This window comes from Enoplosus armatus, chromosome 9 (assembly GCF_043641665.1).
Source record: "Enoplosus armatus isolate fEnoArm2 chromosome 9, fEnoArm2.hap1, whole genome shotgun sequence".
In the NCBI taxonomy this organism is placed as follows: Eukaryota; Metazoa; Chordata; class Actinopteri; order Centrarchiformes; family Enoplosidae; genus Enoplosus; species Enoplosus armatus.
The window spans coordinates 15298982-15316434 of NC_092188.1; the positions used below are offsets into that span (position 1 = coordinate 15298982).

General features: G+C 39.0%; 1 protein-coding gene across 1 annotated transcript in view; it reads left to right on the plus strand.

The window, feature by feature from the left end:
- col14a1a (collagen, type XIV, alpha 1a) overlaps nucleotides 1-17453 on the plus strand; it is a 116664-nt gene that overhangs the window by 65532 nt on the left and 33679 nt on the right. The window contains exons 27-33 of the mRNA XM_070911491.1: nucleotides 4116-4259; nucleotides 4597-4761; nucleotides 4921-4959; nucleotides 5087-5225; nucleotides 7750-7892; nucleotides 8972-9081; nucleotides 15615-15773. Of these exons, the coding sequence (XP_070767592.1) occupies nucleotides 4116-4259; nucleotides 4597-4761; nucleotides 4921-4959; nucleotides 5087-5225; nucleotides 7750-7892; nucleotides 8972-9081; nucleotides 15615-15773 (899 nt within the window). The remainder of the gene's footprint in view (nucleotides 1-4115; nucleotides 4260-4596; nucleotides 4762-4920; nucleotides 4960-5086; nucleotides 5226-7749; nucleotides 7893-8971; nucleotides 9082-15614; nucleotides 15774-17453) is intronic.

A 17453-nucleotide genomic window follows, 5' to 3' on the forward strand; every position in this document is an offset into this window, starting at 1 on the left:
CCTAACTTACATCCTACTCCTCTGGTCCATTTAGAGATGAATCAGTAGTTTATCTGGCTTTCAAAACTGAGGCCTACATTACAAACCTAAAGTCTTTTTCGCTCTCCAAACCCAAACTATTTTAGCCTTTTTTTTTCATTCTAAAAACCTCAAGTTCTCCTCAGAGACCCCATCAGGGCCCCTCACTGCGTCTAAATCCCCCAAAGCCCTCAAAGAAAAGACTGTAGCTTTCTGGCTCTTTAACCCTGAGCCTCTGGCAGCTACATCTGTGTGGATACAACTGTAAGCCAACAAGAAGCCCCACAGATTTAATGCCTTTTTTATGTTTTCACTGTAAGTGGCTAGCTTACTTTATATCATCTGTCCTGTAACCCCTGGGTCAAGCAAGCACAATGAAAATGCATTCTAAAATGCACTCCAAACTATGCATAGTAAAGTTACAAAGCTGATATTAGGATTTAGGACACTTTGTTCGATGGCACTGCAGATGTTCAAGGAGGAGGAAGTCAGAAGCATTTCTCTATACACATTTTATAAACAGTATGTAAATTATGCTGCCTTCTTTAAGACTTTACAGTCTTTTTTTCCCATCTTCAGTACCCTCTTATACGAGTATGAGGGAAGAGCATGTTGAGGATTCAGGGTGTTGAAGCTGATATACTGGGATTTCGCTTTTCACTATGCATTTATTCATTAAGGTATTAGCGAGCCTCTGACTGGCTTGGTGAATGATTGATTTAATGTAGCTGCCGCTGTAATAGTCTTTATCCCTGTATACTGTACCATATATATATATATATATATATATATATATATATATATATATTTATCTGAGTGAGTGTGTGTCTTTTGAGATTGATTTTCATGCTCTACATGGTCAGTGTGCTAATCCCTGATTCTGCTTGTACAGTATATTCAGGTTGAGGAATTGTGAATAAATGTGTGCTTGCGTTTAACATTAGATTAGTCAAGACTTGATTGGATTTGTTCTGTGATTTTACTTTAGTCTGAGTACTTCAACTGAGGTAATGCAGTTGTTTGAGACTCTCACTCCATTTTCAAGGTTTCAAGGAGTCTTTTATTAGTTGAGGAGTAAATGTATCAGTGGCCCATGAATGAGCTTCACTGACTATGAAAGCCAGTGAAACCCATTTGAAATGCATTGTATGTTTTCAATAATGCATGACATTATCCCATTTATAAAAAAAAATCATTCTTAGGAACTTACTGTAACTTTTTGAAGATTAGAGGGTTTTATACCTCCCGCTGTTCATAATAACCCAGAGATGGTATAACAATCTCTTACTACTCGTACAGATTTCACCTGCAGCCACAAAAGAAAAAAGGAGAGAAAGTCTCCTACTTTATTATATTGCACCAAGACTTTGGATGCTAAAACAGGAGACATGATTTCAACTATTTTTGTTTTCCCTTATTACTTCCCTTCTTAAGTGACAGCGAGAAAACTGGTAAACTGACATGGACGACTTCACACGCATGGATCGATGATTGATGATGGGCTTTTGAACCCAAGATCCACTGAAGTGTTTCTGTTTAGTTTTTTCTCCCCCTCTTTTCATACCTGCCCTTGCCCACCTGACCCCTGTCTTCTTTCTTCTTCCCTTTTCCTCTTTTCCACCTTTTCCCTCTCCGTGCCCTCTTACCTGCCATCCCCTTCTCCCACCAACCAATCCAGCCCCTCCTCTATCTCCTCCCCTCTCTCTTCTGCTCTGTCTCACTTCATGCCTGGCTAGCTGTTGTAATTCCAGTCTCGCCCAGCGTGATCAGAGGACAGTGTAAAAACAGATGTATCACTGGCAGATATCTGACAACACAACACTTTACAGGCCAAGCACTCTATCATTTGTCATCACTGACAGCTCAGGAAAAAAAAAACAGAAGGAGGAAGCGCGGATGTGGTCTGAGGGTTTTGGTTTAGTTGGAAATTGGGAGACAGACACACCATACACATATAGGGCCATTTACACCACACACCGTCTCATGTACAATAACTCAGACACACCCATGAAAACATAAAAGGATTGAGAGGAGAAAGTGTAAAGAAGGGACAGATGGCGGTGAGAGGATTGATGGCAGAGATTGTCCATTTAATTATGAAAAGGTCAGGTGGAGATGAGTAGATGAGCTATATGAAGTATTAATGCAAATCAGGATGGACATGGCATTAAATAGAAATGACCTAACTGTGTGTGGTGATGATCAGAGGACGGTGCTCATTGGTTTTCATGCACAAAATGAACATTGCTGTCTCTATACAGTATGTGTGAAGTATTTAACAGTTTAGATCAACTAAAGCCAGAAGGACACACTGCAGGTCAGTTTGTCTTGCTATTTTAAGTACCTTGTACTTTTTGGCTCTGAATAACAATAATGACCATCCTGCATCTGTTCAGAGTTCATGTTTCAACAGTTCACTTCACTTGTCTGCAGTAGAGAGAGCTGTCTGGAGGGAGGCAAATGAATCAATAGAGATATAATAAAAATACATATAATGGAGCATAATGTTTTTGATTTCATCTTGCTAATGAATTTTATTTTACAAAACTTACAAGACAAGTAGGAGCTTGAAGCACAACGATACAGAAGGAATCGTTGAATCCGCTGATAAGTACTGTATGCATTGAAACCACCTTGGTACCTTTATTGTGGGTGGGTCTTGAAACCTTTTAAAGCTGTCTTGACAGATTTTATTGACTGATTAAGTCCATTAGCAGGTGACCTGCACACCGTCAAAAGTTCATCTAATTTTAACTTTTTGACAAACTGGATTGTGACATTTCCATCTTAATTTGTTTCATCTTTTAGTGTTTAGGTCTCATTGAAATACATCAGACACTGTCTGTTTTCTGGCACATTGTGAATGCTAATGGAAACTCAGCCTGAATCTGGTTTCAGGAGCTTTTAGGTCACTTATTGTCATGTAATAATTATGGGCTCAAAAATGTATTTTATTAATGTTAGGGGCAGAATAAAGAATACTTGTTTTTTTAATTAGCAAGTACATTAAAATTGTAGCAAAGGTCACAAGCATTCACATCCATACTAGATGTTGGGAAGAGGATGCTTTTAGATTGTCAATGACATGTTAATGTTAAAGACGTCCGCGCTTCCAATAAATTTGGTTTGCCATGAATTTATTCCTCTCTTCTACAATGTTGCACCAATGAAGAAATGAAGCTTCATATCAGACGATGGTGCTGAGAGCAGGATGGAGAAGGTCTAAGCACCACATGAGGGAACGCACTTGTGGTTTTTTAGCCTATTTATTATGATATGATATGTATATGTTTTATCACTGCTGGCCATGCATGCTCTACTGTTTCATTTTTTAAATTATTTTTTTCCTTCAAGGCAACAATTGTTTAACACTAATTTCCCTACAACATGAAAACAATTGTGCAAAGACTTGAAAATAGTTTGAGCTAGATAATCACAGTGAACATCTTAGCAGCTTTTATTTTTCTCAGAGTTGTTATAGTTCAGTGCGAGATACTTATGTCAAAGAATTGAGCATTAATAGCAAATGTTTATACAGTAAGAGTTGGCAGAAAAGGCTCTGCTCTTTGAGGGAGCTCTCAAAGAATCCAAGCAGCAACGAGGATTCTGCTGAGAGGGCTAATCCTCCCTTAATAAACATTAAATCTTATTTAAATCAACAATACGAAATATCACGTAAGGAGGAGGTGGGGGTCGTGGAGGGAGCTGCGTCAGCAAATGGCGTCGGCATGAGCATCATCAGCAGAGTAACCGTGATAAGTGTCAGGTTTTAATGTCCGTGCTGTACACCTGCATGGATATGATTGGATGGTACAAGCCACACAGCTGTGAATGAGCCAGTGATTGTGAAGTATATCAGAAACAGCTGATGCCAATCAGACAATACAAGTGTAACTTCAGTGCTTTGGTTGACCCAATGCTCTGCTTCATTTGCACAATGGAGGGTTAAAATTTTTTATTAAAAAATGTAAAACACTATGGTATGCTTTAAAAAACAGATGACATAAATGTTACATATAAACGGGTATATGGGCTAAAACATGCAAAAATACTGGTGTGGTTGTTTAATCAAGTGGTTTGTTTTTGTGTTTTGTCAGGTCGAGCCATCAAACATGTGAAGGAGACTATTTTCACCGCAGAGGCCGGAGCTAGAAGAGGCGTTCCTAAGGTCCTGGTTGTTCTCACTGATGGACGTTCGCAAGATGATGTCAACAAGGTGTCCAAGGAGATGCAGATGGATGGTTCGTATTTTATTGACCAAACACAGAAATAAAATCTTTGGGTTTATTTAGAGTATAAAATCCATAAATCATAATTTATTGACACTAGATGTACTGTATGTGATTCACTGACATTGATAAGGTAAGTTGTGTGTGCTGGTAGAGTACAGGCAAGATGGAGGACAGATCTACACTCCTTTTTTATTCTTGGATGCTTTATGTTCTGTATGTCACATTTTACTGTTATAGGATATCAGACTCAAACCCATAACTCCAACAGTGTGTTACATTACTCTACTTAATCCTTTCCATTGACTTTAAAATTGTAATGAACTCTCTTGTTTAATTCCACTCTCAGGCTATATCATTTTTGCCATTGGCTTTGCGGACGCAGACTATGGGGAGCTGGTGAATATTGCCAGTAAGCCCAGTGACAGACATGTCTTCTTTGTGGACGATTTGGATGCCGTGAAGAAAATAGAAGAGCAGCTCATTACTTTTGTCTGTGAAGCTGCCACTGCCAGTAAGTAACACCTTACCTTATGTTTAAAACAAAGTGAGAGTAAGAGACCAGGAGGAAAAAGAGTTCTGATAAGTCAGAGGGGGATGCAGATAGAGTGAAAGATTGAGACTCTTGTTGGTGGTTGAGAATTTAAAACATGAACTCTTTTCTGTCTTTCAGCTTGTCCGTCTGTTTTGATGAGTGGTAACACAATGGCAGGTAAGAGCCGCAACAGTCACACAGGTCCAACCACTGCTTCAAACCTGGATAGGAAGCTAATGATGGTGATGGAAAGGATGCTGATCATGATGAAGATGAAAAGGTAGTGATGAATTGTCTCTTGCAGGTTTCCGTATGATGGAGAAGTTTGGCCTAGTAGAGAAGGAGTACGGCACCATACCTGGAGTTTCTCTGGAGCCGGGTTCGTTCAACAGCTTCCCCTGTTACAGATTACACCGTGATGCTCTGGTGTCTCAGCCTACCAAGTGAGTAAGGACATGTCCACACTGAGATGGAGACATCTGAAAACACAGTTTACATTACATGTAAAAATGACTGCTGTTTACAAAAGCATTATTTAGACCATTTCCTAGAAAAGCGAGAACAATTGTGCATCATAGCTGTCATAGTTAATGAGATAGATTGGCCCGGTTCACTGTGCTTGTTTAAACCTCCTACTCTTCATAGTCACTTATATTGTGTTCTGATATTGCTAAACACACAGTCATTGATGTATTTTCCTTTTTTCTGTTGTCAGAAAACAACTCATGAATACCACTTGTTAACCAAGGCTAACAGTAATCCTCGTCTGACAGCGTATGTATGAATACAGATCAACCTGTACTGTGTGATCGGCTATATCGGCATACAAAATAAGTGAGGGCAGACAGAGTTGGAGGTGACAGTTTGTTCAGTGATAGTTTTATTTGTTCAAGTGTCATTGAGATTGAGATCTCTTTCACAAGAGACTCCTGAGAACAAGTGACGAAATACAGTCTCACAAAAGAATCATCGTGACACACAGACACAAATATAATCAGAAATATCTGCATGTTAAAGATATTCCTCTGAGGAGTGAGTATCTCTAAGGTGTGGTGTGTAATTTGTTCCAGCAGTAACGTGCTTTGTACCAGAAACCGGTTAGTTATCATCTCTTCTTCTAACTTTTAAGTTTCCTTTGTGTTTCATAGAGTTATTTTTGTCCTACTCCACTGTTTATCCTCTGTTTGCTTGTTTAGTGACTCTCCCTCCTCTCCTTGACATGGGGAGTGGTAACTGTCAGTGGTCAGCGGGACACAAACACCAGAGGACTTTGAATTCAGCCAAAAGTACACACAGGGTCACAGGGAGAACTATTGAACCGTCCTGCCAATGAAAATGACTTGACTTTCTGACTAATAGCAACCCACTGGGGAGCTAACATGAAAGCTAACATGGCAAAGATTTTCCCTTTATCTTTGTTTGGATTATCTTTTAGGACACAAGGGTTGAAGTCCCAATAACACCTGGGCTGTGTTATACTTGCTATCTTGCATGTCCCACAATCGGTACTTAGTACCAATGCTACTGACCACAAATAGTGATCTGGAGGATTGTAGAATTTGAACCTGTTACTGTCATTGTTAAAACAATATTAAAGCAAGATGTATTTCCATATGTGGTAACCAGACTATAGATGACACACATTTATCTACTGAATTAATATAAATACACTGTATGCAGAAAGTCTCTTTCTTTCTCAAAATTTACACAGGATGCAATTTTGACAAATCAAATTTACTGAAAGCACAGAGCAGAAACAGATTATTGCAGTAATATATTAAACATGCAGTTTCCACTAATCCCTGCAATTCCTTCTGCCAATTAACACAAAAAGCAAGTTGACAATTTCAGATCATTCTCTTTTAGCGCCTCAAAGCTAAATTATAGAATGTTTTTTCCAAAAGAAATCACAGCCTGTAGAAACTGCTCCTCTGGTGTCACATATAAAAGTTGTAGCATTTCAGCGATAACTGGTAGAGTGTGCAGTATATACAAAAAGCTTAACACATAGATACGTACACTAATTAACATTTACTGCACACTGCCAGTACACATTTAATGCCCTGTAGTTCCCTGTTGACTCTCTGCAAGTTATTTCTAGTGTAATAAACAATTATCAGGATCAATAATTCTCTCGGGCTGTGATTGATTGTCTGCTTTCCACATATGGATCACACTGTAGATCCTACTATATATCTCTTGAAATCTTAATAGCTCACACAGGACACCTTTAGGAGCTATTACAGCATCTAGTTTGTTGAGACCATGCCCATCTGTAATTAATAAAGTATCAATAAAAGATTGAAGGTGTTAAGGTCATGTCATGAGAGTTCACCTTGTGCATTTCAAGTGGGTTTCAAATTGCAGATTTAGACCATGACCACTAGTAATTAACAGGATTTACAGCATTAAGAGACGCTGGAGACAAATGAAAACATTTCTCTGAGATGCTTGCAGGCACAGGTTAGAAAGGTTAACGTTTACCTACCACTATACCACAGGGAAATATTGAAGTCTAAAACCCATCCATAAAAACACTTAACAGGAACATTCAATGGCTTCAAATGTGCTTTCAATGTCTTTCTTTTCTGTGTCATTTTGGAGCTTTTTTTTCTTGTTTTTTACCATCATCCAGCTTTAACTGTTCTGCGACTGTTCAGTTCGTGAAAAGTGACATTTAAGAGCGCTCTAAAAAGTTGAAGCTGAGATAATTTGAACCTGAAGTGCTTGAAGGCAGCTACACAAAAAAAGGCTAGTCTCTGTGATCAAAAAGAGGCTGGTGCTCAAAGACAGACTCAGGCAGCCGAAAGCACTCTAAAAGCATTCAAAACAGCTGAAGAGAGACACTGGCACTTTGAAAAAGACACCTAGTGGATACATGCCTTCAGGGCACAGCTAAGCTCACTATCTGCCTGTGTGTGTGTGTGTGTGTGTGTGTGTGTGTGTGTTCTTTCCTGTGTGTAACAGGTACCTTCACCCTGAAGGTTTACCCTCTGACTACACCATTTCTATGATGCTCCGCCTTCTTCCTGAGACCCCGCAGGAGCCCTTCGCATTATGGGAAATCCTCGACAAGGACAATGAGCCACTGGTGGGACTGATCCTGGACAGTAAGTTAGAGTGAGAGTGCATAATGCAGCCAAAGTGAGGCTGGAGAGAAATTACTAATCAGCTGGGGCACAACAAGTTTTCACCTTGCCTTATATCCTCAATCATTAATAAGATGCTGAGATACCAGATCTCTTCTGTTCGTGGAAGGCCTCCCTTATTTACTGAACCCAAACGGGACACACCATTAGTCTGGGAAAGCACTATGACCTCAGACCCAGAGGTGCTGATCCTCAAATGCTTTAGAGTTTGTAGCCGGAGATCTTAATTTGATATAAAGCCAGTTGTTTCAAAGCCAACGCAGATGGGATGATGATAATGATGGTGTCATAAGTGGCTGTGTTTGTGTCAGACTGTGATAAGCGATGCCACAGAAACACTGCGCACTAGGTGAACTCACCCCAGGCGTCAACCTTTAGAGGTGTTTCAGGCGCCGCTGACTTGGAGGAGACCCAGGGCAGACCCCTGACCTGCTGCAGAGATTATATTACCAGCTGGCCTGGATGATCTTGGGATCCCCAGGAGTAGCTGGAGGAAGTTACAGGAGAAAAGTCATTTTGGTTGCTCTGCTTCCCCTATTGACCCTGATACAGCTAAGCAGCAAGAAAAGGGTGAATAAAACCGTAATCGGAATTTGGGTTTGGTTTGTAGTACAGTACAGTAGTACAGTCGTATAGTGCTTGTCGTTTAGTTGCTCCTGAGAGTTCTAAAAACAAAAACTCATGTCAGAAGAATCCCAAACCTGTGGAGAAATGTTTCATGGGCTGAATTTTAAAACCAAACCAAGGAAACATGTTGATGATGGCACAGCACACCTGTAATAAAAACAGCCATTACAGTTGCCATCTTGACATGTACAATAAACTCCTACCACCATATGTACTTTTGTGCTATGTCAGAGATTCAAAATTGGAAATCTATCCTACTGAGACACAGTCCAGTGTTGTGAAAAACTGATTCCATGAGGAACTTGTTACAAAATTATATTATAAGGTTTTGCAACTTTGCAAGTCTCTAGTTGAAGTGAACATCAACCTTTTAAACCCCCCCCCCCCCCCCCCCCCCCCGCTTCCCCCCACAGACTCTGGAAAGACCTTGACGTTCTTCAACAATGACTACAAAGAAGACTTCCAGACCGTCACTTTTGAAGGAAATGAAATAAAAAAAATCTTCCACGGCAGCTTCCACAAGGTTAGTCTTTATTAAACTGTATGTGTGCTGAAAAAAAGGAAGAAATTACATTTGCTGGTTATAGTTTCCTGCTAATGTGCTCACCTTTGTTTCATATCATTATAATAAGGTAAGAGGTTTTGAGCTGCTGGTCAGAATATGTAAGACATTTAAAAAATATGTACATTACATATCAGGTTCACACTGACAAACCATCATTACAATTGTTAGGTGGTAATTTTTCAGAAAAATGTCCAAATCTGCTGCATTGAAACTCTGCAGAGCACAGTGGGACAGAGGGAGCAGGAAGCTCTCTGGCAAGCTGTTGAGAAAGAGACAAAAATAAGGAAGATCAACTTTATTTTGATGTTTTTGAAGTTGTAGAGCCTGTTGGGTGGTTTTCCAGTGGCTCTTGGGCTGGATTTTTTCTCTTGACCTGTCAACACTGCTGTAGTGAGTGTGTGTGTGTGTGTGTGTGTGTGTGCAGATGGTGATAGCCCTCCTCCCTCTGCTCTCTCTCCCTCCCACTCTCCACTACTTTTTCTACACCCATGTGATTTTATTTTTTGAACTAGTGGAGTGTACAGAGTGGGAGTGAAACTGCAGGTTTTGTCACCCTTTAAGAACTCTCTGTGGTCTCCCATGATGAAGTTATTATTCATTATCATTATATCATTATTTTTGACGTTTATAAACTAAGTAGTTAAAGAAATCAGTAATCCAATAATCCAATATGCTTTATGTCACATAAATGACAACAAAGTACACGGATGTGAACACAATATAGACCAGGTTTTGGTTTCCTTAGAAGTTAATGCACCTACAAACACACTGAACAAACGTCATTATAAAAGGCAAAAATCTTTGGTAGTTTGTTGTTATTACTATTCCCTGGTGACCTCAGACTGGACCACCAGAGACGATATGAGTTTGTCCTTCGAACTGATTCTCTGACAAAGACGTTTCGTATTTCCCTCAATTACTGGATTCTATCCAAATATTTTTATGTAAATTAGGTTGTATCAAATTAGTCAGACTGCATGGAAATGGCAAATTTTGATGACATTCCTTCAATGAAAGACAATTTTCTGCTCACTTGAGACGAGAAAGTGTTTTGTGAAAACATGAATTATGGAATAAATAGTGAAGCAAATGCCTCTTCTGAATAAATAATGACATTGGTTTGGCCGCAACATTCCCAGTGAACGACAAATTCACATTGCCAAACACTTTGGCATGAAATAACAACAACATTAGCTGAAACAAAATAATAACAGCTTGCCGAATAATAATCCGTTCTTTTGTTTTTAACCTCGCTGTTCAGGAGGTGTATTTACTTCAGCAGGGATGATGGAAAAGGACATTTACATGTATTGTTTTGTTACAGTTTAAAAGAGTCGTTAACATTTGCTTGACAAATGGATGGAAACATAACTTGAAAATTAATGGAGTCCAGGCAACATCTTCATAGACAATATTGTTTTTCGCTGTAGAGCTGCTGTTGTGTACTTTATTTCTCTCGGTGGATTTCTGCTGAAAATAAACCAGCCCACCAACTCTCTGTCTGTCTTTCTTTATCTCAGTTCTCAAAATGTCAGGGAGTAGGTGTCCATCATTTTGTTTGCCTTTTGTCTTCTCCATTGTTTTCCGTCTTTCTGTTGGAGAACATGACAATGTCGAGAGAGGGAACAGATGCAGGAGACTGCCTGGCAAGAGGAAATGTTCGTCTCCGTTTAGACAGGATGACAAGCGAATAAGAGGAGTGTCCGTGTGCGTGTGTCTTTGTTATAAAGGGATTACCATATGAAGGCACCTCGTGTGAAAGCAGGAATACCCAGCAGGATCTGTCACTGCTCAGCGAGGCACACACACAAACTCAGAGAGACACAGAAAACAGAAACAGGTGAAAGAGGGAGAAATAGATATGACGGTGAGCTTGAGATACAAAGAAACAAATACAGACCGAAAAATTTAGAGACAAACAGTGACACATGTAGACATAGAAAGGAGAAGTGAGAATTATCTTCAATTATTATAAAAAAAACATATAAATGTATTATTCAGTATAACTCACATATTGCTCAGAGCCATACTATATGTGTATGAGCACTTTTTTCTGTATCTCCCAAAATGATTAAATGGCTAACATTAAAACTGAGAGCGCTTAAAGCTGTCCACTGTAAAAATGTACACTCAGGAAATCATTTACACCAGTGCTTTAGGAGCTTTCTCGCTTACAGTAATTTCCAACATTTCACAGAGTGAAATTCATAATTCACTGTTCGCCCATAAATTATTATTATAAAGCTGTTTCCATAAATGTTTGGTGCTTCCAACTTTTTAATGGAGAAACAAAAGCAGCAACTAAAAATAAACGTGTCTGTTGGAAGGACAGCTTTGGGATGATTGGAGTTGTGTTTGTTTGTGTTACTGTACGTGGCTCATTAAGTAATATGGGGATCTGTTTTCTAGACAATTGACAACCTGATGATTAATCCAGATAGAGGCAAGAATGTCAACACTGCAAACCTGTGTTAACTTTTAAAGCTTTTCAAATGTTATATCTCTGAGCGGTTTGTGTTCAACTGCAGGTCTACATTACATTTTTGTTATGACAGGGAAAATGCAATAAGCTTGTCCAGTTTATCTGGATTGGGGCTTTAGGTGACTGATGAGGTGGAAGGAATCAGACAGTGGCAACGTAATGAAAGGATACACTGGATCACTGGAAGGGAAATCCTAGTTTAACATTTTTCTTGTGTGTGCAGTGACGTGGACACTTTGAAAGCAGTTTATGAATGTTAGGACTGAAGCACACCTCAACAATTTCACTTCTTTTAAATAAAATCAAGTTTGCTTTTACCTGCATCTGGAAGGACAGTATTAGTGTTACATACACTAGCATGTGTAAAGCAAAACTCAGTGTTATCAAAGCATGTTGTATACTCATGTACTTAAGTAAGAATAACATACTGCAGTGTGCACAAAACATGTTTCTCAAGTATCACAGACTTGAAAAATTATTTCATGACCTTTGAGTTGCCTGTCAACACTGCAGATGTGTTTTTTAAAACATAGTCATCATTAAAATCATTTCCACAAAAATCAGAGGCAGAGATGTTGAGCTAACCTTACTTCTGTTGTGACTGTTGTTTAAAAAATCCACACGTGACAGTTGCCAAGTTCGTCATAAAACACAGTCAAATGTCTCCAGCTGTAATGAGACTGTACTTTATAGTTCTCTTTTTTTCCTCCCACATAACAGGAGGTCAGGCACTCACGAATAGAACAACTCTACTTTATCAAGTTTTATGGCATGGTGAAAGCAGCATTTTAGGTTGATTGTTCAAATATTGCTGATGAGAGATGGCAGGAAATGAGAAAACACACAGGCAAAGAGAAAGTGCATATGCTTACCTAAATGCTCAAACATTCAGTACATGTACGTGCTCAAAAACAATCATACGAGCTTTACAAGCAGCCATTCACATACAAAAGCACACTGTATACACACACACAGACACAGACACACACACACACACACACACTCATTCAAGCATGCATACGCGAGCATGCACATTTTTAAGTGCAGCTGAGTCAGCACATATACTGATAGCCTCATCTTCTTCAACCCACATCATCTCACACACCATGGTTAAAAAAACGTCCATAACAATTTAAGCGTGTGTGTGTGTGTGTGTGTTTGTCGGCGTGCCAATTCTCCACTTCTATCACTGTAACAGAGACACTACTTCATTTAGTGTTTAGAAGTTACCACGAGTGAATCTGCTGATTCTACCACTCCTCTTTCACCCCTCTCTCTTCTTCCACTTCCTAATGTTTCTGCCGTGTTTCATCCTCTTCCTCCACTCTCTCCTGCTCTTCTCTTCGTCCCTCTCCATTTCTTTCATATTTCGTTGTTAAAATGGTGATCCTTAAAATACTCTAATATAAAACTTTGCTCTTTCATTTCTTGGAATCTGCCATAAAATGTGCTTTTATTTTTCCTTGTTTTGACATTTTTTATTCAGTAAAGATAATGTTAATTTGATAGCTTAGTGTTTGGGGGCTTTTGTACAACAGATTTGTTATTCAATTTGCAAGATTACTACAAAGCCATATGTGCAACATGACCAAGATAATGTAGCACTGTCAGTGGTTTAGAAAATAAAAAGCAGTATGTCTGAAAAATGATAAGGAAAAAGACCATTTTTTAAAACCATTTGCTGACAGAGAGACGCAAACAAATCAGGTGCTTTATATTAAAGAAAGATACTGTTGATGTGTAAGACAGCAGTAGCTTTAGAAAATACAGGTCTGTGGATGTCTGAGAGGCTCATTCATCTTGTGCTGGCAGTAGTATTAGCTGTGGATGGATCCTGTAGTTTCCAGTCAGCCATCTGACCTGCCAGGAGAAGCACAGAGTGAAAAACATTATACTACTGATATTTTTTGTATTTTATCCTCATTCCTTGTGGTCAGGGCTTTTTTTTTTTTTTTGTTATTGTGAATGCTGGCCTTTGAAACCGGTCCCAGGTCGTTTTTTAAATTAGCTTTAAACTCTTTAAACAGCGCAAATGTCAGAAGCCCATTCAAACTTGTAATCTATGTATTTCTACGCTAATTCTGCACTTTATACTGCCCTCAGATATGACTGTGATCATGAGTAGACCATGCTTGACCAACATGAATATGTGGACAAAATTGAATTTTACCTGATAAACAAATGTGTGGAAGGTTGGGAAGTTCTTGTGGTTTGCTTAACTTATAGATATCAGAAACTTTTAGCATGTGACGCTTCAGAACTCGGGTCCTTCATTAATTTTACTGTGTATAGACCTTACACTTGCTGAAGTCAAGTAATCCATTATCATTACAGTTTACATGGTTATATAGTGCAGACAACTGTATTACCATACATGTACCATACATAAAACATAATTATTCACTGTGAGATATAACTCAAGTTTAAAGTCTCTACAAGTTGATTTTCAAATTGAAAAAAGGGGGGAAGGGAAAGGCTGACTGGAAGGAAAAGCACATTCACAAATCTAAACCACAGGGTGCTTGTATCATGTCCACAACCTGTAAATGTCCATAAATGTGGAAATATGGTGGGAAAATATTTTTATATGATGTTTTCATGTGCAACTTTTACTGTAAAGGAGTACTTGCATGCACTGAAAGTAGTTATTTTATATGTTTCCAAATGTAAGCTATTATAGTGTTGGGCATATTATGCTAACCTGTGAGCATATAGCCAAAAGGGAAACATAGTTGCTTAAAAATAAACAACATCTTTTCTGATGCCTGCTACTGTTGACCAGGATTGTCAAAGTTCATGTAGCTCAAGTGTAAAAACAGAGGAATGGTTCGAATAGTCAATTGTCAAGGACAAACTTTCTTCAGGCTGAAAATAAGTCACTGCTGGAGTAAATGGAGGAACCAGCTCGCCTGAAGAAGAGTGACTGCCGTCTTTAACACACACAGAAACATATACATTTCTATACCTTAGACATTTCAGTACCCTATATTCACATTCCCTACTAATGTTAACCCTAACTGAAACCACTAAATGCCACAAAATACTGACAAAATGCCTACACCTTAGAGGATTTTCATCATCTTTTATATCACAAAAGTACAACACACACACACACACACGCACATCATGCCCAGTGAAGTATGCAGAATGGAGGATGAGAACAGAAAGTCATTATAAAGCAGCCGTCCAGACGTCAGCCAAGGAATGGGCTATGAGCTAACTCCACATTAGCTGCACCTTGCTACTGTGTTTGTGTGTGTGTGTGTGTGTGTGTGTGTGCATGTGTGTGTGCGCTGCACATTCATGTTCCCATGACTTACAGTGTGTATTTATTGAGGGTGTGAAAGAAACCTCCTATAATGGTGAACCAGGCAGGTGTTAATAGTCTAGTTTATTACTATCCTTCAGCAGGATGTGGCCCTCTTTGCTCATTAACCATGCGACCAGTTGAATTTCACAGTTCATGGCACTGGCACTGGTTTCCTCTAAGGAGGCAGTCTGAGATCACAGGCACACCGACTGGACGGGCCAATTTGTGTGCTTAGATGCTTTTAGCCTGCGTTTATAAAAACCCCATATAAGCAAAGGACCTCATTCTCACTGTGGTTAGTCAGTAAAGAGGTGGCCTATTGTTGTTAGTGTACATACACACAAGAGGCAGTCGAATGGTTTGTATTCTGGCTGATCACAGATGCAAAACCTGTGAAAATGCTGCACTTAAAATGATATCACAACCCTGTTTTATTGACTCTGTTCAGTTGTTTGTGTTTATGTCTGCTTATATATTTAAGACAATAGCGATGAGTAAGACACCAAACAAGGATTGACTATTGAGACAAAATACTTGCTAAAAAGATGTGGATAGCCGATCTGTATCTCTTTAAACTGTTGCTGTTTTATCATAATCTCTTTTCACATCTTATCTGCCCCACAGGTGTTTGATGTAGCTGGAGTTTGGGAAATACTCCAAAGTCTTTCTTATGCTCCTTATCCTCTCTCTCCCATACAGCTCCATGTAACCGTCAGCAAGACGTCTGTGAGGGTGGTGTTAGATTGTTCTGTGGTCGGAGAGAAATCCGTCAATGCTGCTGGTAACATTACCACTGATGGGGTGGAGATCCTCGGCAGGATGGTTCGGTCCAGAGGCAAACGGGACAACTCTGCTCCGGTCAGTATGAATTCTTGGCGGTATTATTGTTAAGTGCTCTCTGAATAGACAGTGATTGCCAGGGTTCTCACTGCTCTTAGAAATGTGAAAGGAGTCCTTCAGACAGGAAGTATAATAAGCTTATCAGGGCAGTAGAATATGGGAGGTTCAGCAAAATCTTCAAGTTAGACCCTAACATGCCAGAATTTATTTCATAATCTGTTTCACATATTCATTAAAATAAACGCTTGTCTTAAATGTTTCCTCCCACCGCAGGTCTGGTGTAAACCACAGTTAAAGAAAGAATAAATGAAATTCTGCTTTAATCAAGTGATAATCATCGAGTTGTTATAATTGTCCCGTCTGCATTGATTGCAATAATCAATCAGCAAGGTGTTTGTGTGAAGCATTGTGGCCTATAAAATTGCAACCATTAATATCCAAAACCATTGTAGGTTCACTCAGTGGGAGTTAATTTTATTTATTGCTAGTGGAAATGTACAAAGTGCTTTACATATACTTTGTTAGGTGTGCTCTACACATTAAGCAGCACAAGCACTCAAAAAAACGTTTGGCACACAGGCAAGGAAGAAGGTGAGATATCTTGCTTCTGGGAATACTGAGTGCTGCTATTAGTAAATTTATACTTTTTAGCTGTTCCAAAGAAAGTTATCAGCTGGAAAAGGCTGCATGAAGAGGTTTATATGAAGGAAAACTAAAAGAAATGTGACATTTTCTCTACTTGCCTCCAGATTGTCCTTTGCTGGCCAGTAAAGAGGGTGGTTGTTGATTCAAAAGTATGTTGTGTCTGTCAAGTTTGGGAAGGTCTTTGCAGAAAGTAATCTGTTAGAAAATGAAAATGTATGATGGTAGCCTTACGTGGCTTCTAACATCTAACATAATTTTACTGTCTGTACTTTCAGTCGGCCAGAAATGAAGCCTTTAGTTGAAAAAGCACTTTGTTTCAGGCTCCACAACAAGCCACATTTCTTATTATCTAGAGACTCTTAAGTTGGGTGTGTTGTGCTCATTCATAATGACGGCTAAGCCTTTGGATTTTCAGTTGACGAGTTAATTTAGAGGATTACAACAACATACAGGACATCAAAATGAATAAATTAAATCATATAATGACAATCGTGACATTTTTCTGAAGGTTTCAATCAGCCAGTCCTGCATTTCTATGAATCTGGGTCAAAACCCCAAACTGATCACAGTAAGTCTGTATCTTTTGGGTCTCAACGTTAGTTCCACTTTGACTGAGACGGCCTGGCTCTTTTAAGTCTAAGACCCCCTGTGGTGCTGTAATGGAAGGACTGTAATTACTGGGATAAGACAGTTTCACACGGGCTGCAGGGCAGGCCTTTACTCTTTAGTAATTAAAAACATTTGACTAAAATTTCCATTTATTGTCATACATTTTCCTGTTAAATTGGACTATTTATGGTATTTTAGATATGACATTTAACAAAAATGGGGTGACAAAGTAAACTAGCTGCTTTTAAACTTGGGAATGACCCATCGGGGCCCCAACTGTACTTAAAATAATACATAGGACACAATGTAAACATTGAAAAAAGATGAAACCTGACCAAACCAGGTACAATGTTTCCATACAGGAGACTTTAATAAAGTAATAAAGTGTCTAATTGTGTAACTGAAACAGTGGCAGACAGAAAAACAAACAGTTATCGTCCAGTT